The 23,623-nt window shown below is 44.8% G+C and overlaps 1 protein-coding gene across 2 annotated transcripts in view; it reads left to right on the top strand.

Annotated features, from left to right (window-relative positions):
- The window catches only part of LOC138472790 (S-adenosylmethionine synthase), a 327,300-nt gene that overhangs the window by 84,426 nt on the left and 219,251 nt on the right, over window positions 1-23,623 (top strand). For both annotated transcript variants that reach the window (XM_069611138.1, XM_069611139.1), the window contains exons 3-4: window positions 17,570-17,692; window positions 18,494-18,606. In XM_069611138.1, the coding sequence (XP_069467239.1) occupies window positions 17,570-17,692; window positions 18,494-18,606 (236 nt within the window). The remainder of the gene's footprint in view (window positions 1-17,569; window positions 17,693-18,493; window positions 18,607-23,623) is intronic.

Here is a 23,623-nt window from a genome sequence, read left to right as displayed (position 1 = left end):
GATTCACTCACCGGTCCTCGGCGGCTCCTCTGGGCCAAATTTCTTCGTTCTCGGCTCCGCACACACTTCTCTGGAGCTCTGCGAGCAGCGATCGCCTTCTGCGAATCTCCCTGCTGGTGGCCAGGAGCTCCGCTCGTCACTCACGGATGCTACCGTTGGCCTGCAGCTTGTGGGAGTCTTCCGTGCCCCACAGCTGCGGTGGTGGGCACCAGGCAGAGGAGACGCTCAGCTTTGACCCTCTCAGACCCTTGTGTCACAGTCGCTCCTTGGTATTAGCCGGCGTCCTGGCCTCCTCAGCACCCTCATCAGTTTAGGAATGCTCCCCTCTCAGGCCCTTCTTGCCCAGCCCGGATTCCTCCTTGTTGGTTTCCCCTTCCTTGCTGGCAGATCCATCTTTTATGCACCTGTGACCCGTTAACAGGTTGCAAGTGCGAGCCCTTCAGTTCACTTGCCTGACAACAATTACTTATGTTCTTTGGGCATGCCTGTACCTCACAATAGTTTCCAGGCTTCTTCCTCGTCTCAGTACCAGAGTGGTGTAACTGAATGTTCGTGTGTACAGCTCCTAGTCGCTTCTTCCTCATCCCAGTACTAGAGTGGTGTGACTGAGGGAAAATAAAAGGAATGGACTGGCAGCAACCTATGGAGGTAGGGGAATAGTGGGGAGGATAGGTTTTATTATCACAAGGGAAATTGGGATACCATTCCTCGGCTACAGACCTCCTCTCCCCCACTCCCCAAGGACCCTCCAACCCAGGTGAGCCTGCCTCGCATCTCCACCCCCAGGGTCAGGATCCAAAAGCAATGGCCTTTTACCTGGGGTGGATATGCGAGGGAGGATCACCCGCGTGGAGGGACATTGGGGAGAGGATATCTTTGAGTGAGACATGGTATCCCCTTTTCTCCTATCAGAATGAACCTTACCCCTGCCTTCATAGGGTATTGTGGGTATTGTCTGCCTTTACTTCTTGCACACACCAACTTTAAGACTGGGATGAGGAAGAGTCAACTAGAAGTTATGCATACTTCCATTCATTGACACCACTTTGGTACTGAGACGAGGAAGAGCACTATGGAGGAATACCATTACAATGGCCAGACATGTCCTCTTAATAGGTTTAACTGTGGTCAGGCAAATGACTTGCACCTGCAACCAATTCAGAGGCCACAGGTGTATAAAATGAGACCAGCAGGAGAGGGGGAGGGATCTTCCTGGTAAGGATGCGGCTGCGAGACGTAGAGCAGGCTGGAGAGGGGATGGCGGGAAGGACGCTGTGTGTTGCCAAGGGTCGAGAGAGACGCCAGGGCCCGAGAGGGTCGAGGCACCTGCAGTCCCCCTATGCCATGTGTCCACAGCCGCAGATGTGGAACACAGAAGACTATTAATTGCAGCAGGCCGCTGCAGCAAGGTGCGACGGTGACTAGTGCTGTTCGCGGGAGCTCCCGACCTGCACAAGGGGAGCTAGAAGAAGCCAGAGCAGTGAAGGAAGACGCCCGGAGGAGCGGCCATAAACCAGTGAGTGTGAGAGAGGGAACACTCATACCGGGGAGCTCCAGGGACTGGAATTGAGCATCTTAAAAATGCTGATCCAACTGAAACTTTTAATAGTTGGATCTGGAGACCGCATGGAAGAATTTGGAATACCGAACAAGCTGCAAAATACTTTTGAATTGAAAAAGTATTATTGAATAACGAACTAAAGAAAAGAAATGGAAAGTATGTGAAAATACAGCCTAAGTGGAAAGCAATTGATATGCATTTATGAACCTAGTGAAAATAAGTAATGAGCATTAGCACCCCGGGCAGGGGAGCCAGCCAATCGGGTGGCTAGGAGCACGGGCTTGAACCGCCGGTACAAGCCTGCGTTCCAAATCACCTGACGGCTGGTTCTCCCCACCGCCATCTCCCTCCCTCTACCCCCCACACAACCCACATTCCCCGTTTTTCTTTATTAACCGCCCGCCACTTACCTTATCTCGGCTGCGGCAGCCCTCGTCGCCGCAGCCGCATCTTCCTCTCAGCATCCCACAGCCACCATGGAAAGGGAAGAACCCCCCACCGCTGTCTTCCCCTTCTATGATGGCCATGTTGGTAAAGGATTTCCTTTCCTATATACAACGGGACACGCACAGTGTCCCGTTGTAGGAAGAAAAATCCTTTTTTAGCACCCTTGGTTGCTGCTTTGGTAACCTGGGGTGCTAATGGCCTTATGTACCCGTTCTATGGGCAACACGGGGGAGGGGGTTAACGGCCCTGTGTCCACTTTAATGGCCCTCGCCTCTCTCGGGCCGAACTCTGGCCAGGTGCCGATGAACAAAGTGAAAGCCTGTAATGAGCAATTATGAATCCAGTGAAAAGCAAGTGATGAGCATTAATGGACAATGTGAAAGCAAGGTGGTGGAAAAGGATGAACATCAGAGTAAATTGTGTGAGAAACACTTTGTGGCAAAGCCAAGAGACTGCTAAGGAGAAACTGAAGTGAATGTTGATTAGTGACACAGGTTCAGGGAGAAAACCTGTGTTGGCAGGAAAGTCAGGACCATCACAAAGTGCCATGGTTTAGCAGTTGCGTGACCTGTAATGAGTGGACTGTGTGGTCTGCCAAAAGTGCCTAGACCGAGCAGCCCCTACTTGGAAACAACCAAGCTAAGTCAAGATACAGAAGCGGTTTTGTGTAATAAGTGCTGAAGTGATTTGAAGAAAAGAAACACACTGTTTGAACCAGTGAAAAGCCTGAATGGTTACAAAGTTGAACTGTGAGTATTATTGAAAGCCAAGAGATTTGAACCGATTTATAGTTTTGAAGCTGGAGGAGCTGCCCTTTTGGGGAAGGGAATCCCAAGATCTTTTGAAACTGTTTGAACTAGGGGAAGCTGAAAGCAAGCGAGGAGCTGGAAGAAGCTCTGAACATTAGTTGGAACATTGTTTCTTATGTTTGCTGACATCCCTACACATTGTATATCTTTATTTGTGGTGAGGGAAAGTTTAGGTTTTGGACACAGACAGACTAATGACACAGAAGATCCTTAGTTAGGTAGGGAAATCCCACCTTAGCTTTGGGCAAGTTAGACCTTACTACATCCTGACATTTAAGATAAATTAAATAATCCTTTTTTTAAAGAAAAGTGAATCTGTTGTCTGTGTCTTACTTCATGATGCCTTCAAATACCCCACGGGTGAGATTTGCCTTTTTGGATCATTGGGTGCAGACATCGTCAAAGGGTGCTCGCTATGTAAAAATGAAGATGTGATCCAGAATCGAGAGCACATATTTTGTTCTGTCCAGTATGGAAAATAGTTGGGACGGTTTATATTTCGCTTTGCTGGAATCTGGGTATTTCTTCACATGAATTACAAGTGGAGAGGAAACGATCGCCACCATTGCTGTTAACAAAAAAATCAACAAGAAGTATGATTGAGATGGTAATGTGTTCTGTTTTCCTCTGTTTTTTCTTAGTCATATTGTGAAGAGTTAAACATGGTATCATGTTGTACTGCCTTTTTGGAAATGATTGAATGTGGTCATTTTTTAAAAATCTTTTACATACTATTTTATATGAACTTGATTTTCTCTTAACGAAATTATGTCTGCATGATTGTAAATTAAATGTGTTTTTTTTTTTTTTTTTTTTTTTTAGCTTGTGTACGAACAACCAACATCACAAATTGAATACAAAATAATTTAAAAGAGCTTAAAGGACGTGTGCAAAGACTGAGGACGAGGCACATTTTGCAGCATAGCTACAATATTTGCATACATGTCAATGTGCCCCATTCCAGTCAGGAAACACTTCAGTACGTGTTCCAGCTGTCAATTTTTGGAATTTTCAACCTGCTTCTGTGTAGGATAAAGCTAAACTACGATACAAAAAAAAACCCCACAGATGCGCCTCTCCCGCCTTCAGCACTTTGGCATGCATCTGTCAGTCCTAATGCCAATGACCATTAAGGACATTCTGCAATGCTCTTGTCTGAATTGTGTATTCTATATTCTCACCCGGCGGGGCGGATGGGGGTAGTGCAGAGGGGCAGCCACCCAACAAGTTGGCTAGTAACGCAGGCTACACCCAGTGATCTCAGCCCACATTTCAAGTCACCTGATAGCCGGTTCGTCCCGCACCCCACCCGGCCCCCCCCCCCCTCACCCTCCCTGCCCTTTTTTAACGTTTCCGTTGCTACAGTACATTATGTACAAATGTAATGGAGAAGTAAGTGAGGGCATGCTTACTTCCAGTTAGCTAAGGATACTCTGCAATGGAGTTTATCAAAATGTGTGATATTCTGGGCAAAATCAGCCCATCTCTCTGTGCCTCAGTCTACTTACCCAGCAAAGTTGAGAGTGCAACGATGGTGAGGCTGGTGATGAGTTTGGTTTATCTGCCAATTGTTTTGTGTCAAAGTGTTGAAGGGGCACTGCACAATTTCAAACCAAGCCACTTGGGTTCCAATCCCAGCATTTCCATAGACGTGTGTGATCCTGGCAAATAAGCGTCTCTCTCCGAGTCTCAGTTAAATTATTTGATGAAATTGGGAGTACATAAAAGGAAGATCCACCAAGAAGCAAAAGCTACATAAAAACGAATCTATATATTTGTGACGTGTGTTTGTATGTTCGGGGTTGGCTCCAACCCCCACAACAGTTGGTGATCTTAAATGTTGGCCCGAGGTCGACGTACCAGTCCGGGGGGTACTGGCGATAGTGAAATCTAACCAACCCCAGCCATTCACCCCACACAGGGCCGGGCCCGGCCCTGTGCCATCAGTGTGGGCTTTTTTAGGAGATTGCTGATTTTGCCACTATTCCAAAAATAGGAAGTTAGGACACAAGTTTGGCATACCAGTCTGGGGTGTACTGGCGATAGTGAAATTTGACCTACTCCACCCATTCGCCCTGCACAGGGGTGGAGCGGGGTCTGGCTCTGTGCTATCAGTATAGGCAATTTTGGGAGATTGTCGATTTAGTGTTTTTTTGTTTAAGTTATGACACAATAAAACATTGACAAGGCTATAGCAGATCCCCATGTGCATACCTGGGCAACGCTTGGTGGTACCGCTAGAAAAGAAATGAGCTGTGCCATTCTGTTTTCCATAGAAGCGTTCAGGGCCACGCATCTTGCTGTGTTACTCATTACTGAAATCTTTTTACTTGTAGGCTAATTTCTACATATTATGTAGAAATCGTTGCATGTCTTTAATAGCTAGCAGAGGGAGGTGTGTTGCATTTCCTGGCACGTATTTAAAGCTGATTTATATCCTACTGGCTTAAAATTTAGGATGCAGTTTTGTTTCCTCCAGTTGGCAGTTGCACGCAGTGTTTTTTTTTTTTTTTTGGCCAAAATTACTGAGGGACACAAACCCAATTTGCTGCTACAAAATGCTGCTGATTCCCCGCCAGTGGCAAGCGATCAACGAGTACGAAAACAAAACAGTTGTTTATATACCAAGTACCGTTGGGGTCAGTGTAGGCCACTCTAATCCCTCATACCCCTTTAATCAATTACCTCGTCTTTCTTGGCTGTGGCAGGTGCCCTAAAAGAAATTTCAGAACTACCAAAGAAGCCACCACCCAAGAACCCTCAGGTCTTCCGATGAGAGTGGGGCACTGGTGGGGGTGGTGCTAATCCCTTTCCCCCTCACCCTTCTCACCCCACTCCACCCATTTCTCAGGGTACGACCACCCTCATGGCTTGGCTGGTCTAAGCAAGTCTCTCTTGAACCTTCTCCATCAAGTCAGGAACCTCTCTAGGGCCAAGAGTCTTAATGCTTGCCCACTTTCTGTTCCCCCTTTCACCCCCCACCCTTTTAGTCTTCGCTTCCTCTCCTTTCTTGGTCCTTCTATCCCCCATCACTATCACTTTCTCCTCCTCTCTCCGCCTTGGCTCCCTTTCCACATGCTCCTCGTGCTCCACTCAGCCACCTCCTCTTCACTTCTTCCTTCTACTCTTGGCCCGCCCTACTCCTCCCCACCTTGCTGCACCACCATGCTTTACTCTGAACCTCATGACTCCACCTCCGACCTCCCACACCATCTCTCTGCTGGATTCCCCTTAAATAACAAAGTAGCTGAGCCACAACACCGATCAGGCTCAAGAGTGTGAAGTGTGAGCTTTGCTGATTGAGTCAGACTTGTCCATGACTGCATCCCTTGCTGCAGCAACCCTCCGGAATCCACGTGGCATAAACTCCCGACGATCGCAGGAAGCCGCTAACTGGTATGAGCAGGGCCAGCACATTGCTCTGCAAACCATGCTCGCGAACGCCTCTCACTGTGGCAACCGGACTCCTTATGCGTTTTCGATATTGCATTTGTTTTTCAAAGAAGAGCTTGGCTCGTAAGGCGGGGGCGCCTTCTATACATGAAGCTAGCGATGGGTGGCCCAGGAGCTCCCTAGCATACCTCCACCGAAGTCTGCTTCAAGGATGGGGCGTTAGTGCCTAGGTTCACCCCACTCATCCCCAAACCTCACAGATGCCACTTCGTCGCATCTCCTGAAAAACGGCCTCTAAATTATAGGGCTTTTTATTGCACTTTTTTTAAAAAAAAAAAACACTACTGGGGAAAAAAAGCACACTGTCACATCACTTTACACACACAACAAATACAGGATGAGAACTCCGCTAAACTCCCACCTCTCCCCTAAGTGTATGGGTTGCTTCACTCGCACCGAGTAAGGGGTGATATTTATGCCCCATTAATCTGCTAGTGAAGAAAAGGAGGGGGAACATTACATTCAGCACGGCTTTTGCTGGTCAGAGACCAGAGTGAGCTGATGTTCCGATGACAAGTCCAGAAACGTGGTGGTGCAGACGGTGGCACACCAGGCAAGGCTGCGATCAATTCTTGGGGTTCTTACATGAAGATTTCTTTTTTAAAAGCAGTCGTTTGCAACCAAATGTCTGTAGACTTCAGTTTACTCCCCTCAGTCACCTGTTATGTCCACCACTGGGTCTGGATGTTGGAGGGCAAGCAGCTAGGCTGCTTCTGGCAGTACAGGGGTCTTGGAAGTTGCCAACCCAACTGGTCCCACAGGGTGAAGGGGATCGCGTGGGCTCACGGTTTCTTTTCAGATGAGGAAGCTGGGGCCCACAGATCTTGTGTGATCTTGCCATGTTGCTGCAGCAGAGCTTACCCGGGTAGTGTTCAGGTGCCGTTTGCTTCTCAATGCTTTAAGAATCAAAAAATCCTCTCAGAAATTAAAATAGACACAGAGCTGATCTCAAAGCAATACTGGAAGTTTAGTCGGCGGCCTCCAATCGCAAACCTGCATCGGTTCAAATGTTTGCCAGCCATTTAATTATTGGAGGTCGCTGCATTCAAAAACGGAGGATGTGGATTCATCTTTGAATTTCAGATCTCCTTTACAAATACTTGCCAGCTCTGGCCTTGCCTGCTTTGGGCTCCCTAAGCCACTGTAGTCTGTAGCATGCATGTTTCTTTTTAGACGACGAGTCTACCTGTGCAACTCTTTCGGGAATACTGATGCAGGTGTACCACCTAAGGGCTCTATGATACGCAATATGCAGCCTTCTCAATTCAACATGGTCAGGCCAGTGCGTTCGAAGGCTTTCCACGATATATGGCTGCTGCCACCACCCTACAGGGCACATACAGCCAACTATCCCGGTTTACTTAGCAAGGTAAACATGGGGTGCCTTTTGGGCAATCTGCCGAGTGGTGGGCCCGTTTCAAAAGTGAGAGGGTGAGGGCAGAAAGGGAAGGGTGGAGCAAATGAGAAAACTGGTTCAGCAATTCCACCTCATCAACTACACTAGTTTACCCTAGAGCATTCAAATGTACGCAATTGTGAATACTGCATGCAGACAGTTAACAGAGTATTACAACTATATGCATTTCCTAACAATTTCAGCATCAAGTCAAGGCATCCTGCTTGCATGTATGGCCTCAAGCCAGATGTCCATTTGCAGTCAGATTCACTATTCTTTGGACCTAATCCACTCGCCCATCCACTCTTTCAGATGCAGAGTGACAGCTGACCATGAAATAAATGGCAGCGGTGCACCGTATGAAACTCTGTAACGACACAGCACATCTTTTACTTTAGGCAGCCTCTAAACTGGTTCTGAAAAGAGGTTGTCCATGAACCCAAGGAAGGAGATAGTTTGGGTCAGGTTATCACCGCTTATGAGCTTGAACCACCAATCATCTATAGACATCGAACTGCAGCTATTGACTATTGTGCCCAAGTATAAAGTCCTTCTCACCTTCTACCCTTCGCATAACAATGTTACATGATGAAGTGTTTTGCTTGTATCTAGTTTGTGACAGAATCGACAATTAGTGTCCAATTCTTGCCATTGGTTCCTATTTAGCAAGACTTCTTTTGTGGGAAAGAGGTTCAGTCTGAACCTCCATAATTTCATTTTAATTGCATCTGGATTGGACAATAGGTCTAGTTCTGAGGATCCTAGCGTATGCAGCCTCTTATTACATGCTGAGGACCAGCTATTTAAAATGGGCTCGGCTGAACTGTCCAACGCATCTTTAAAAACCTTAAACGCTCTGACTGGGGGATCAGTGGGGCACTTTCTATACAATTAGAGTTTTCCACTCCATCATTGCACGTAGGGACGTTCGACCCAATTCGTACCCGATTACAGGCATTGGTGTACACATAGGTAGGTCCAACACACTCCTCTAGAACCTACCCTCCAGTATCGTCCACCAGACACCATCCGTAGCCATTAAAACCTCTGCGCCGCAGGTGACTATTGCCATAATTTTGGTTTTATAAAATTGAATGACCGGAAGCATGGAATATTTGCAAAATCTCTTTAGCAAAATTTTGTGCTTGTGGAGCTAAGGGTAATTTTCGTCTTCAGTTGGGCGGTCCTTGGGTCGTCGTTCAGGCTGGTATTTATCGACATCCCCAAATACACAATGGTGGGTACTACTTCTACACGTTCTTTGTTTAGATGCCACACTGAACTGTTTTTTTCCTCACGAGGGCCGAGTCTAAAATTAGAATTTTCGTCTTTGAAGCGTTGATCCCGAGTTTGTTTCTTTTAACATGCTCCTGGAGTTTGTTTAGCTGTCGGAGTCCGATGGGGGTTTGATCGGCCAAAACAATGTTTTCTTCATAAAGCAGGTGACCTAGACGTTGCTCGCCAATTTTCCGTGGGAAAGATCTAACTTCAAGTAATGAAGAGCATTCGTCTGAAATATAAAAGTTAAACTGCTCTGTTGCTTAGGGGCTACCTTGTTTGAGGCCAGAACTTGTTTCGATACTTTTGGAAAGATGACCTTGATTTTTGAGCCTTACTCTCAGACTAGTGTAAGAGTAAAAAGATTTTATGGCTGAGAGTAGGCCCTCAGGGCAGCCACATGTTTTTAATTTGATCCAGAGCAGCTGGCAGTCAACCGACAATTCGCGATCGACAAACGCCAAAAGCATAAGTGCCCTGGATTTCATAATGGAGTCCTTTGTGGCAAGCTTACTCAGTCCAGCACCTAGCATCCAGCGAACCCCGTGCTGAATTGTGGAGTTGCAGAGATCCAGCAGCCTTGTGCTCGCTCCCAGGAAGGGAAGGGGCGGAGCCTATTGGCGGTCACGTGTTGTGTCACGTGACTTTTTTTCCAGCTACAAAAGCCGGATACAGCCGCCCGAGCGGCGTTAAGCCCGTCAGGGGTAAAGGCACCTGGGCTGTTAAGCGGCTGTTACGCGGAGGTGAGCATAAGATCCATCAGGAGTTCAGAAGACAAATACTGGTTCCCGGAGTCTGCTGTACGCCATCACATTTAGGAATCAGCTACGATACAGCATAAATACAATATGGTGACTACAATATTGAAGGAGGGGCCGCAGACTCGGCAAAAATCACTGCTACATAGAAGGAAACCACCACAGAGATCAAATAAGGAGGTAAGCCTGGCGGACGTGTCGGCAACGAATGATCTAACTGGGTCAATTATAAATGTGGACAGTCTGGAAACTAGTCGACCACTAAAAGGTAAAATACCCTCTTTAGCCACATTGTCACAGATGGTAATGGGTTTCCCGCAGACGAAGACTGCGTACACGGGAAACGAAAGTAATGATGCCATCACAACTCCTCACAATATGCATCTAGATAAACTTGAGAGCCATATTGCTGAACCGGAAAAAGCTTTTTCGCCGTCGATATACATTGATGCCTATGAAACCCCACAAATCTCTCCCTTTGAACTAACTGACCACGATCTGTTGGGTATTAATATTCCAAATGTTCTATCTCAGAGCAATGACTCATTTCCTCCCCCCCTAGTGGATTATAGAGGATCAGGAAAACAGTCCGCACCTTTTTTTCCAATGTTTCCTCTTGCTACAAAAAACATACCCATGCCTTCAATATCTTCCAACACTATGAAAGCAGTTGGCTCTAAACCAGCTAATAAAATCAAAGCGGGGGGAGGGGCGGGGGGTGTGTGTGTTGATTCTATGCCGACTGAATTGTCGAATGTAATGCCATCTGAACCTACCACAGCGGCGGTGAAAGACCTTAGCCAACGAGCCTGCCTTGAGGCCGCGGGCACAAATAAAGCACATGCATTTCAGATGCAAAATTCACAGGACTCACCCAGAGGTAAGAAACCCACAGAAGTACCATCGACAGAACTTTCAGGTCGCGAAGCAAGGCTGGCGACAAGGCTAAAAGCCGATTTTATAGCAACCTATGAGCGTTTAAACGATAGCTTTCGACAACAGCAAACGGTACATTCATCCAGAAAAGAATCTGCGGGCAATAAATTAGCAGGAAATTCATCTTGGAATGCATCTTTCAGGTCTGAGGGATCCGTGTCAGCTGTAGAAAACTCAATACTTCAAAAATCGGATGCAAACTTGGATTCGGTAGGCTTAAAGGATGTAGAGGCAAGAGCTGTTATGAGTAAATCCAAGTTGTCTGGTCGGATAAAGGAAAAAAGAGCTCCCCTTGGAGACAATCAAGATGTCTCCGAACAAGATGGGTCTGAACTCCCCTCTAAAAGCTCGCTATCTACAGCGGCCGGAATACAAATCCACAATAATGTGTTGGCCGCAACATCAATTGCCTTACTACCCTTTATGAAATTATATGAATCCTTGCATGACGCGGTGGGTGACCAATTAACGCTTTTAGCCTCTGTCAATGCAAAGATTTCATCATTAGAAACCTTCTCACAAGTAATAATGCATAGATTGGACCACGAGGCTGAAACATCACTAAAATGGCAAAGTAGATTGTGAGAACTAGCTCGACGGGCAAATGGTGATAATGCAGGCTTAATTGACGCAGTAATCGAATGTACAAAATGGATACGTCATAATAATCCAACGAATAACCAGACAGGTAGCGTAGGAGCTGATGATCCGCCTAGAGTACCATTATTGACGGAAGCATCAAATAGTAAGCCCGGCATGATCCCAAATCCTTGTTGTGAACGTGCAGGATTGTCTAATGGAAAAAAAGGCACCGTGTGTCCAGTCATTGAGCAAATGAATATTGAGAAAATCAGCCCTGACGTAAGTGATAAGGGCTTGAAGTCAAACAAAGCAAGCAAAAAGCAAACGTCGGGGATCCAGATCAATCCCTTGATCCAGACAGTAGCATCCGACAATACCAATAATGATGTCGTGATTGTAGCATCAGCAGAGCCGGAGCTAGTACAAGGGGAACGGCTCCCAGGGCCTGATGTGGAAAGAGCTGTTCCAGGAAATCTATCTGAAATCCTCTCATTTGGAATCTTTAATAAATCAACAACAGCAGGGAAAGTGACCAAAATCCAACCCCTGGATAAAAAGAGAGGAGAAAGAAATATACAGACGCACTCTACCCAGAGGCAAGTTGCCAAACGCGCGCGCAAAACAAGCAGCAAAAAATTCATACGGAATTTATCAACACCGGCACGCCTGTCAATGTTTCAACGCCAGGCGACACAATCAAAGGAGTCCGATAATTCAACAAAAGAAACCGAATCAACGAGAGAACCAAAACGATGCTTGAAAAGAACAAGAGACTGTTCAGGTTGTGAGGATGATGAAACATCTGAATCATCTATTGACTTATGTGAATTTTCAACCTATTCAATTGAGGATGACGATGAAAAAGAAGCAGCTGCCTCTACGGCGGATGAATTATCGGGTGACATGGGTAAGGCCAAAGAGTCTCAGTTTAGACCGGGCCCTCGAAAGGCCATTCCACCACAAGGAAGTGGGCAAACAAGCAAAAGCATCAAAAAGGTGCCTCAGCCTATTCCAATAAATACAGAAACAAAAGAGCAGAGCGGTAAATTGCCAGCTGTCTGTGCTCAGCCTAATGACATGAGCGGTAAATTTAATCCGAAATTAACAAGAGCACAAATTGAAAAGCTTGGCAGAAATTCTAATCTGAAAATCACAGAGTCAAATGCTCCATTTGAGAGAAACATCTGGAAAATACAAATCAAAAACATCCTATTAGAACAAAAAGAAGTAAACTTGAATCGTCGAAACATACTAAAACTATTACAGTGCATTCCGACTCTTCGAGCTACTATTTCAGATGATATAGCGGTAGTTGAGTATATGTCAGAAGACCATCTAGACTGGGTAAACTTACATCTGAATTCCAGAACCTTAAAGGAAGCCGTAAAGGAGGCTGCTGCTGACTTTTTGTTCTTCGGCTTCGAAATTATATGTGCTGATGACCAGGATGTAGAAAGATTTTCCACTTCTTCTACGGAACAAACAGAGAATGAAAATAGAAGAAAAGAACTGTGGGACCACATGAGGATAAAGCGATCATCGTGCCAAAGACATGTAAAGCAAACTGGACAATAACTCAGTGGGGACGGATTGGACATTAATAATCAATTAATATCATGGAACACACGAGGCTTTTCTCATCTTTTTGAAGGTAAATGGCAATTAACGGACAAAATTTCAATTATATGTTTACAAGAAACATGGTTACGTGAATGCCCAGTGTGCGATGGATACACTGTCCTTCTCAACCCGGCAGGAAAGAACTTGTTTGGCCGTCCTTTCTCTGGTCTGATAACCATGATAAGTAACAGTGAGGACTGGAAGATTCTATCAACTAAGACTCCAAACATGTTCGCACAAGTCACGACAATTCAAAACTCCAAGTCCTTAAATTCCAGGGACCAGGTGACTTTGATAGTGAACATCTATTGGAATCCAGCAATGATATCACAATTAAGATTCATTGCCGATGTTATGGCTGCAATTGATGAGTGCTTACTCTCATACACCGATCCTGCAATTATAATATGTGGGGATTTCAATTATTCCTGGGTAAACAAACCTCTGATAAAAAGATCAACAACTGTATCGAGAAGTAATAATCATTTGCAGGACCGGGGAGAAAGATGGGCAAAGGAACTTGCCCTTAGAGATTGCTCTATGTTGAATGGCTGCACTCATGGTGACATCCCCCCAGGTTTTACCTGGAAGAGAGGAGACTCTAGGAAGACGCTCGATTATATATGGGTATCCAGGAACTTTTTAGATCAAATAACTACTCTCAAAGTCATCGAGACAGAAAAAAGCGACCATGACGCACTAATGCTGAAATGGCTGAAAGTTCAAAAAACAACCTTGATAAAATACCCAGAGAAGATCACTATAAACAATGGAGGAAATAGGCTACGTCTGAGTGCAACAAAGCTGGATAAGATAAAATCCAGTTTCGCAAATGAGACTGACACAACGGCAAGGATAAATTATACCTTGTTATTACATCAATACAAAATGAAGTCCAATAAACGAAAAGGGCATGACGTAGAAGTAAAACATACTTTTAATCCAACAATAAAACGAGAGAAGCAAAATCTTCGGAACGACATCAGGCTCTTAAGAAAGGATCCTAACCCCGGTAATATTATACAAATTCAAAAAAGAAAACAGCGTTACCGAAACTGGATGAAATCTTTCAACTTGAGTCGAGTCCAAGATCAAGCCGAACAGATGCTGAAACTTATTCTGCAAAAAGATAGCAGGCATATTTGGGAGATAATTAACACCGGCGGGATTAAACACACTTATGCAATGTCAAACGGTGTAAGTGGGGCAAGCTGGGTGATGCATTTCACTACCACATTTGATGATTGCAACTGTATTAAGGTCCCCCAACCAGTGCTCCCCGATGTAAGATGGAATGTGGCAGACACAGAGGAAGATATTAAACGGGCAATTCAGAAACTAAACTCTTCCAGAGCAGTCGGCCCCGATGGAATTTCGAACATGATGCTAAAAAACCACAGCTCTGTATGGGCGAACCTGATGAGTATCTTGTTTGAAAGAATTGCTCTGGAAAGAGTACTGCCTGATTCTTGGTGCAAGGCGGTGGTTGTTCCGATATTCAAAAAGGGTAATCGGGACGATCCAAACAACTATCGCCCGATTGCCCTTTTGGATACAATTGGGAAGGTATTTGGATCTTTTCTCCAGAAACGTCTTGCTCACTGGGCGGAAGAAGTTGCAGCGGTCGATCCACGTCAAACTGGATTCACAAAGGGCGTGGGCGTCGAGCTTAACTTGGTGCTTTTGAACTGTCTAAAACTAGACGCACTGAGGTGTAAGAGAAAAGTATACTTCGCCTTTATAGATCTGAGTCAGGCTTTTGACAGTATAAATCGTAACCTGCTGTGGAAAAAACTTTATGCCTGGAAATGTCCAAACGAGCTGTTGGCCCCGTTGATTGCGCTACATTCCAACACATCCATCAGAGTCCGGCTAAATGAGCAAGGTGACTTATCTGATGAGATACTGACAAAACGAGGAGTCAAACAGGGTTGCCCTCTAGCAGCCCAGCTATTTAAGCTCTTCATCTCTGACCTACCTCTATCATTAAGTGATCTAAGAGTCTTTCCCCCGTTGGTGAATGGTCATGAAATAAGTTGGGCTGTTTATGCCGACGATATTGTGTTCATGGACTCTACTCCTATTGGACTGCAACGCCTACTGAATAAATTCCAGCAATATTGCATGCAAAATGACCTACGAATAAACACCGAAAAGTCAAAAATCATCCAGGTGGGCCAGAATAAATCAAAGAGACCAGGTAACTTTGAATGGAAGATAAAAAATGAACCTCTCGAGCTAAATAATAGTATAAGATACTTAGGTGTCTTGTTCAACACCTCATTTCGAGAATGGGAGTGGTCCCAAGACCTGGTGGCCCGGATGAAAATGTATGCACTACAAGGAGCCAAACTGCATGCAGCGTATGGAAAATTTACTTTAAAACCGGTTCTATCATTCTACCTTCAAAAGGTAATTCCCGCGATAACTTTTGGGAGTGAGACATGTTGGAATCTGCCAGAAGACCTATGGGACAAGCTCGAAGGTAGTTTTTGGCGTAAAGTGCTGAGATTACCAAACAGCTCATCAATTGTGGCAATACGATATGAACTATGTATTGAAGCTCTATATGGAACAGTTCTGTGGAAATCATTCTCCATGTTTAGGAAATTGCGGATGGATACGGTAGTAAAACCGTATGAAATATTACATTCGGTTTCTGAACACTCATCTGCCTTCTTATTAAAGGAGTGGGAGAGAAAACTACTTCTTGTATTAGAAGATGCAGGAGTTTCGGCAGAGACTGTAATACTTCGCCCACAAATTGCGAAGAAAAAAATCCGTCATCACAACTGGTTAAGAAACGAAGAATGCAGAAACAAATTGAAAACCGCCCTAAACCTTGGAAGTGCGCTAAATAAACTTGATGCAATTCCAAAATACCTGGCGAAATTCCCATCACATTACCACCGCAATATGTTCCTGCGGATGAGACTCAACCTATATAAAACTAGGGAGATACAGTTTCTGAGGAATGATCCATTGGTGCAGAGGACAGAATGTAGATTCTGCAAACTTGGCCAAGAATCGGTGAGACATCTAATATTGGACTGTGAATCCATTACAGAGCAGCGTAGTCTGCATTTGGATCGCTTTGCTCCCCAGTCAGGAAACATGGATTCCTGGTGGTGTTACCTGATCTCAGGTTTTAACACTCAGTTAACCTGTGCAGTAATACATTTTATGGATGCACTACACTTAAACAACTTGGAATGTAAGTAGTGACCTCAGTCAGTGAAAACTGAGGACTTGAGGTACAAATGTAACAAAAAGTTTTTCTTTCTTTTGTAATAAACTAATGTTAAAAAAAAAAAAAAAAATGTTCAGAAGAAACGCATTCAGGGAAGTCCCAACTTGTTTGACAAAGCCGGCTTGATGGAGGTCAAAACTTTCCGCAATCCAATGCTTCATACCAATGACGCATATATTGTACCAATGACGCTGAGCAATGCAATGTGCCAATAATTGGAAGGGTTATCCCGAGATCCTTTCTTAAAGATTTGAACAATTATAGATGTTTTCCATGAATCCGGGACCCTTCCTTGTGTCTAAATGTTAGGTAGGACCTAGAGGAAGTCTGCCCATGCCCAAGGATCAGCTTTAAGCATTATATTAGTGAGGCCTTTGGGGCCCTGGGGCTCTAGAATTGCTTGCTTTACTTATGAGCTGGAAAATACCAACTTTATCAAAATCAAGTACCCATGGGCTTGCTTTGATAATGTAGGGTTAGTGTCTCTCTTTACCCTGGTTTCCAAACAGATCGAGATTATGCTTCACCCATAGATGTTCAGGGTCAGCGTTGGTTTGAATTGCCCTTGGATCTGTCCCCGCAGAGTTAAATAATTTCCACTTTTCAAACACATTTTTGTTTGTCATTTAAGACTCATTTGGTATTTTCTATTTTAATCATCTGGAAAAGCTTTTCATCTTAGATAAGTATTTTTTCGTAGCGTCCATAAATAATAGCTGTCATTTTCAGCATATTTGAGGTCTCCCTATCTGCCATGTGGCATAAAGGTAAAAGTAAAGATTCCGGACATCTACCTATTTTGTATTACCAACACGAAAACTAGTAACGATTATAAAAAAAAAATGCTTCTCTAACTTATTTATTCCCCCCCTCTACCAAATTGATACTGTGACTGACCAGGTTGCAGTGGTAAAGTGGCCCTCTTGTCCAGTAGCCAAACTTCAGTCCTGGTATCTTCAATTGCACAGGCTAGTCAAATTTGAGGTCTATCCTTATCGTGTCAGTACACACAACCTACTGCCCTTTTTTTTTTAATTTGTAGCCTGCATGTTTATTTCTCCTGCCCCTCCCTCATGCATCCTTGGGGGCAAGATCATGAGAGCTTCTGTGCTGAAGAGCAGAACATTTTTTTGGGGACTGCTTGCGAGCACAATGTAGACTTTTGTAGCTCGCTAGTTTGACAAAGCTAATTTGGATATTCAGAGTTCTTGTCTAGCAGTGGCAGTCTGAGAATACATGCACTGTATCTAGCCAATCAATATACAGCCTTAAAAATGTTATTCTGGGCTAGTTTACAATACTCCAATCCAGATTTCCAAAACAGTACTTTAAATTGAAGTTACAAAGTTTGAACGTGGGCATTGTGGTCCAGCTTTATTGTGAATGATTTGCAAATCTTTTGAGCAGTATTGTTTATGAAAGTTATGTAATTGATATTCGTTATCACACACTCACACTCCCGCTTGCTTCATCCCACAGAGACTGTATGCAAGACTGGCATGGTGCTGCTATGTGGGGAGATCACCTCCCTTGGTGTGGTGGACTATCAACGGGTGGTACGAGACACTATCAAGCATATTGGCTATGACGACTCTGCGAAAGGTTAGTTCTCTCTGATTCGACCTACTGAGTGCCAACTATTTCTGTGCGAGTGCTTGGTTAGTAGAGGGGTAGGGTGTGGAGTGTTTCACAGGGGTGATTGGATGGGCTGAGTAGAGAGAGAGGGTTCTTTATGCAAGCCACTGCTGATAAATGTGGATTTGATTAACTTTTTCCCACTCAGGGCTACCACATCAGTATGCTGCAATTCTTGCAATTTTAATGTTCAATTTTTTCATGCTAATGAATGACATGTAATCTTGGGGAAAAACAGACTCTTTGCAAATGGAACCCGAGAACTAAGAAAAAAAAGCTTTCATTTTGTATGCTATTGGACATTCACATGGCAATTTGTGCTAGTGTACTGTATTTATATTTGCATTTTTTGTTATGGCATTAACTTTTGCTGCTCGATTTCTAGTTCCTTCAAAGTAAAAGAAAAACTGGCGTTATTGTGCAGCTGTGAATACATCTACACACAACTATCTGAAGCAGATATCTCCTCTTATACTTTTCCCTCCTAGTTAAGATAAATCAACTCTGTTGTTCTCCCCGCCCCCATTTAAATCCTTGATACCGCCCATTCCTTCTAATGTATTACACATGACGCTGAACCTCAGTGTTTCTTTTATTGCGAATGTGTCCCATTTATACCACGAACAATCTTAAGGGCAGGTGTTTCAAAGCCATGTAGGTCATGTGGTGAGCGCATGTGGACATTTAAGAGGAAAACCCATGGGTCGTACAGGTAGCCTGCCCTAATGCTACTAAATGAACTTGACAGTGCTTGATGTTTCCTAACAGGTTTCGACTACAAGACCTGCAATGTTCTAGTGGCTCTGGAGCAGCAATCTCCTGATATCGCACAGGGTGTTCACCTAGATCGGAACGAGGAGGATGTGGGGGCTGGCGATCAGGTAATTACAGGAACTATTTATGCATTATATTCATGAGGGTGATGTGCGTTTGATGACTCCTTGTTGCTCGGGCAGCAACCAAATTACACCCTTGCACATTGTATCTTTCTTTCACCCTCCCCTGTGAGTGCCTAATCCAGACAACTTCCTGTAAACCAATCCTAATGCCTATCCTACAAAACTTCAGAACCTCCATCTTCTTTCTCCAATTGTTTCCAAACCGCTTTATGATTTAATATAAAGATGAACCTAATTTCAACATCCACTATCTAAAGTATACCGTCATGAGTTTTGTTCGTCTTTTCCTTCAAGCGAAATTAGTAGTACAATATTAGGGGCAATCGCTAAACTTAAGCCGACTTTTTGTATCAATACATACTAAGAAAATAAATGTATACTGAATTAATGAGTACACACAGCCATGTGATTCATGCAACACTTCATTATTCTCTGAGAGAGAGAGAGAGAGAGAGAGAGAGCGAGCGAGAGAGAGAAGCACCATATATAACATATCAATACACAACATTTAAATAGATGTTCATTACTGTTTTGTCAGAAGCATTTGAACACTCCATCAACGCGTCTTACACTCTCATGTATAATGTACATCTTTTAATAATGAGAAATAAGTAATGCACATTAATACCATAATGGTCTCTATGCACAACACACTTCAAATGCAAAAAGTAATTAATGAATTAGCAGCAATCATTTTCATTGCCTCTACATCTACTAAAGGCTGATCAACCTTCCGCAAGAAATCATAGTCTCCTCAAAGAAGAACTACCTGCCACACCAAACCTTGCTAGGCAATGTTCATTGAAGCACCTAAAGGCACTTCCTCCTTTTAATACTATAATATCTTTCTAAATGTGTTCTCGATGTACGGTTAAAAAACTCTCATACTCGCTATCTGTAGAAGGTAGGGAGATGAAAGGACTGGAAATGGAGACTGGGTGCCTTGGATGGTCTACAATCCTGGAAAAATGAAAACAAATATCAAAAGCCACCTATTAAAGCACCATGATATTTTTTCCCCCAGAAAGCAGAACAATAGAATAAATGCTTCAGAAAGAGTTAGTCAATTGGGAATAACCATGGTGCCAGCATGTAGCCAATTAAGAATAAGGTCTGTTCATAGGTAGTGAGCTGATTTGCCTAGGGAGGAAGGGAGTGAGACGCAGGGGAAGCACAGATAATCCCCCTACAGGTCAATCAAAATCAATAGTTCTGCTCAAAAGTCAGTAGACCGAGTTCTGTGGTTTAGTGGCTTTAAAATCCAGCCAGGAAAAAATGAGCTATTTTAGCCCCTCCCCTCTGCTTAGAGATTAACGTGCCCCAGTGCTTCTCTCTCTTCCAGCCTTCCATCTGCCTCTTGTCTTCTTGTCAGCTCCCATCCGGTCTGCTCGCAGCCATTTAAACGCAGCCGTTTTTTTACTCTCTGGGCACCCACTTTTAACACCTACTATTAGCAGCTTGAAGCCACCTGTCAGCAGCTTGAAGTTGGTTGAACCAAAAGCTATCCAGCCCCCTGGCTCTGTATCGGTGCTCAACATCGTTCCTGTGAAGTAAAAACGTTTATTTGTCTCAAGAACAAGGCTAACACACCTTTCACTCACTTCCATTTGCTGCTCAACAGCAAGAAAGCACTGCAGGAAGTTCTGTAATTTTGTAGTTCTTTCCTATTGCTATCTCAGTTTTGTTTGCCATTAACCAGAATACTTGGCTCTCATCCCAGAAAGCCTGGAGAGCAGTTGGAGGGTTTGTTTACACTAAGGGCGCACAATGTTCTAATAACATGGCATGTTGGTGCCCGTCCCAGAATCTCAAGTGTAGACACTGACTGATATAATGTAATTCCGAGTGCATTTCTTTTTTTTTTAAACTTATTAAAGCACTTGATATCACATATACAATGCGTAAATAAAATAGCAGCAATAAAAGCACAGTTTGTAACAGGCAGGTGGAAATAGGGAGATGACTTAATCCACAGAACAAGGAGGCACTGTGATGGCATTGACAGAAGCAGGTAGTCCAGAAATACAGCGTGTGTGCAGGGGGGATGAAACCCCATAGCATTCTGTTTAATGGCCTTCCTGAGTGCGTAGCAGGAAGGATCATAAGGGCTGTGTACGGCCACTGATCTTTATCATTGGCCCAGGTGATGGCTCGTAACCATTGCTTAGATGTCAGAATGGTGGGTTTAAGCCAGTGCAGTAGCAAACGCCTCACTGCTTAAAGTAGGCATATACGATCATGTTTACGCCTGGGTCTCACAAAGTCTTCAAAGATATGGCACAGGAAATGCATAGGGGTGGCCTCCAATATAAGGTCAATCAATTTGGAAAGTGTAGCACATACCTCCTCCCAGTACCCACCAAGCTTAGGGCAATTTCACACCATATGAAAATAGCCAGCATCATCCTCCCCACATCTGGGGTAACAGCCCGTGTTTGATTGCGAGAATAGGCTCAGCCGAGCCTGAGTGAACCTTGAGCTGTAGTAAGCGAAGTTGGGAATTGTAAGTCACTGCACAGGTTTATGATACATTTTATTTATATCACGCCCATACACTAGTGCTTCAGGGCGCGGTGAGGCATGGGACGGGTACAAGGGAGGACAAAAAAAACGATCTTACTAGGCCCAGTGACATTGAGAATGCGCAAGTGCAGGGGAGAGGGCAGGGGGAAAGTGCATGGGGCAGGGGCGGAGTGGAAAGTGCTGAACATGTGATCAAAACAGGTAGTGCGGCCAGCAGGTGGCAAGTGCAAGAATAAGGCGTAGACAACGGGAGCTTAATAAGTGCAGGAAAGGAACTGTAGGGTTGCAGATACAGACCCAAGTACAAGGGTTGCCAGGAGGCAGTGCGGGTATGCGGGTGGGTGGGGATCTGGGCCCGAGATCGGAGGGTAGCCAGGAGCCCAGTGCTGAAGAAGACTGAGATCAGCAGGGGAGTGGAAGAGCAAAGGCAGAAGCAAAGAGGAAGGTCTTGAAGGGCTTCCGTAACCAAAGATGGTTCTCCTCAAGTTTCAGAGAGTCAAGGAGGCTGTTCCAGAGGGAGGCCCCAGCCAAAGAAATGGATCTACCACCTACTCTTTGCTTGAAGAAGCGTCTGACCCTGAGGGAGTTGGAGGAGTGACGAGCTTGAGTAGGAAGGTATTTCCAAAGGGAGAGTTGAAGATATTGCAGACTAAGGCCCCAGAAGGCCTTGTGGACAATGCAAAGGTTCTTGAACTTAATCCTTGCAGCCACTGGTTTGTATGCACATGTCCCCCCAGGCCTCGTTGGTTATGTCCAGATTAATGTCTCGCGCCCATTTGGACCAGAGTGTATTTAGGGGTTTCTGAACACGGTTCTGAATCGAGCTGTATAAAGTGGAAACAATGCCCCGTATGCCGTATGCATTCATAATGTAGCCTAGTACAGGAGCATTGTCAGGCTCCACGGGGAATTCGGTCCTCTGTCCTCAGAATGTTCTGCGCAGACCAGTCTACCGAAGCCACTGCAAGGAACGATGTTGCACAATGACAGAGATCATCTGCAGCTAAAAAGCAACCCACAAGGTACATGTCACCCAAGTGGCTAAAACAGCTCTGCTCCTGCCGTCTCTCCGTGGTGGTATCTACTCTGGGGAAGGCCATTAAACAGTTCCGTAAGGGAGAGGTCTTCATGGTAAGGATGATTCACCCCCAGCAGTTTCAAAAGTTTCCTCCACGCCAAAGAAGTAACACTAGCGGGGTCGAATGAACATGGGTTTGCGAACCAGGGTGGGAGCACAAGGGACCGGATATCACCACCCTGCGTGGAATATCTGTCGAGTTTAACGTGCGGGTTGGGTGCATTGTTTTGTTTTGAAACCGGTAGACCGCAAACTGCGCTTGGGCCACTAGCCATTATAATCGAAAGCCGGGGACGGAAAACCCCCAATGTGCCTAGGGGAGGAACAAGTTGTTCCGTTTAAGACGCACCGCCCCAGAATGCCAGATAAATGTGTTGATATTGACTTCCAGTTCTTTAAAGAATTCTGTACCAGGCCATAATGAAATATTTTAGAGGACCTAGAGGAATTTGGGAAGAACTACTATTTTGAGCAAGGCTATTTTTTCCACAATGGATCGCTGTAGCTGTGCCCATCTCTGTAGCTTGAACGAGATGTGACACGTAGTTAAGTTATGTGGCTTCGCCACGGTGTCAGTCGGAGGAAAAATGTCTGACTTGGTGCAATTTACATGTAGGCCAGTCAGCTCGCCAAACGCCCTAACATCGCGCATTCTTAGGGATTGGTTGATCTGCGTGTCTTGGACATAAACTATCCCATCATCCGCACAAAGGGATATGATCTCCGACTGTCAATGGCTCTATGGAGATGGCAAATAATAGGGGTGATAACGGGCAGCCGTGATGCATGCCCCTGGCGATGTGTAGCGGGGTTGAGAGCATCCCATTCTAGCAGACTTTAGCAAGCTGTGGCGTATACAGGTGATGCACTCCTGCTATGATGTTGGGGCAAAACTTGAATTTCTCGAGGGTGGCATACATGAATTGCCATAAAACCGAATTAAATACTTTTGTATGTCCCGCGTAGATGCTACACCCTGAGCTTCCGTGTTTATTTGTGCAAGGATATTGATCCAGCAAAAATCAAGCGCCGTCGACCATCCAGGTATAAAGCCTGACTGGTCAGGATGAATTATATGGGACATACATGGTGTCAGACGCATGGCCAATATCTTAGCAAATTATTTTACATCAGAGTGTATTAATGAAAGAGGGCAGTAAGAAATGCATTCATCTGCTACCTTGTCAGTCTTAAGGAAGACAGGGATGACCACCTCTCTCATGTTGGCGGGAAGTATCTGCAGCTCAAGAGCCTTGGCCCACACCTTACGGAGATGGGTAACCAGGACGGCCTTGAAATGTATATAGAATTCGGTGTTAAAGACATTGGGACTGGGGGCCTTCCCAGTAGGTAAAGCATTGATTGCTCGAGCAATATCCTCTGGGGAAATTGGGATGT

Source organism: Ambystoma mexicanum, chromosome 8 (genome assembly GCF_040938575.1).
Source record: "Ambystoma mexicanum isolate Mex_15411 chromosome 8, UKY_AmexF1_1, whole genome shotgun sequence".
Classification (NCBI taxonomy): domain Eukaryota; kingdom Metazoa; phylum Chordata; class Amphibia; order Caudata; family Ambystomatidae; genus Ambystoma; species Ambystoma mexicanum.
The sequence above is the reverse complement of the archived record's forward strand: the minus strand, read 5'-3'. Positions and strand labels throughout refer to the sequence as shown.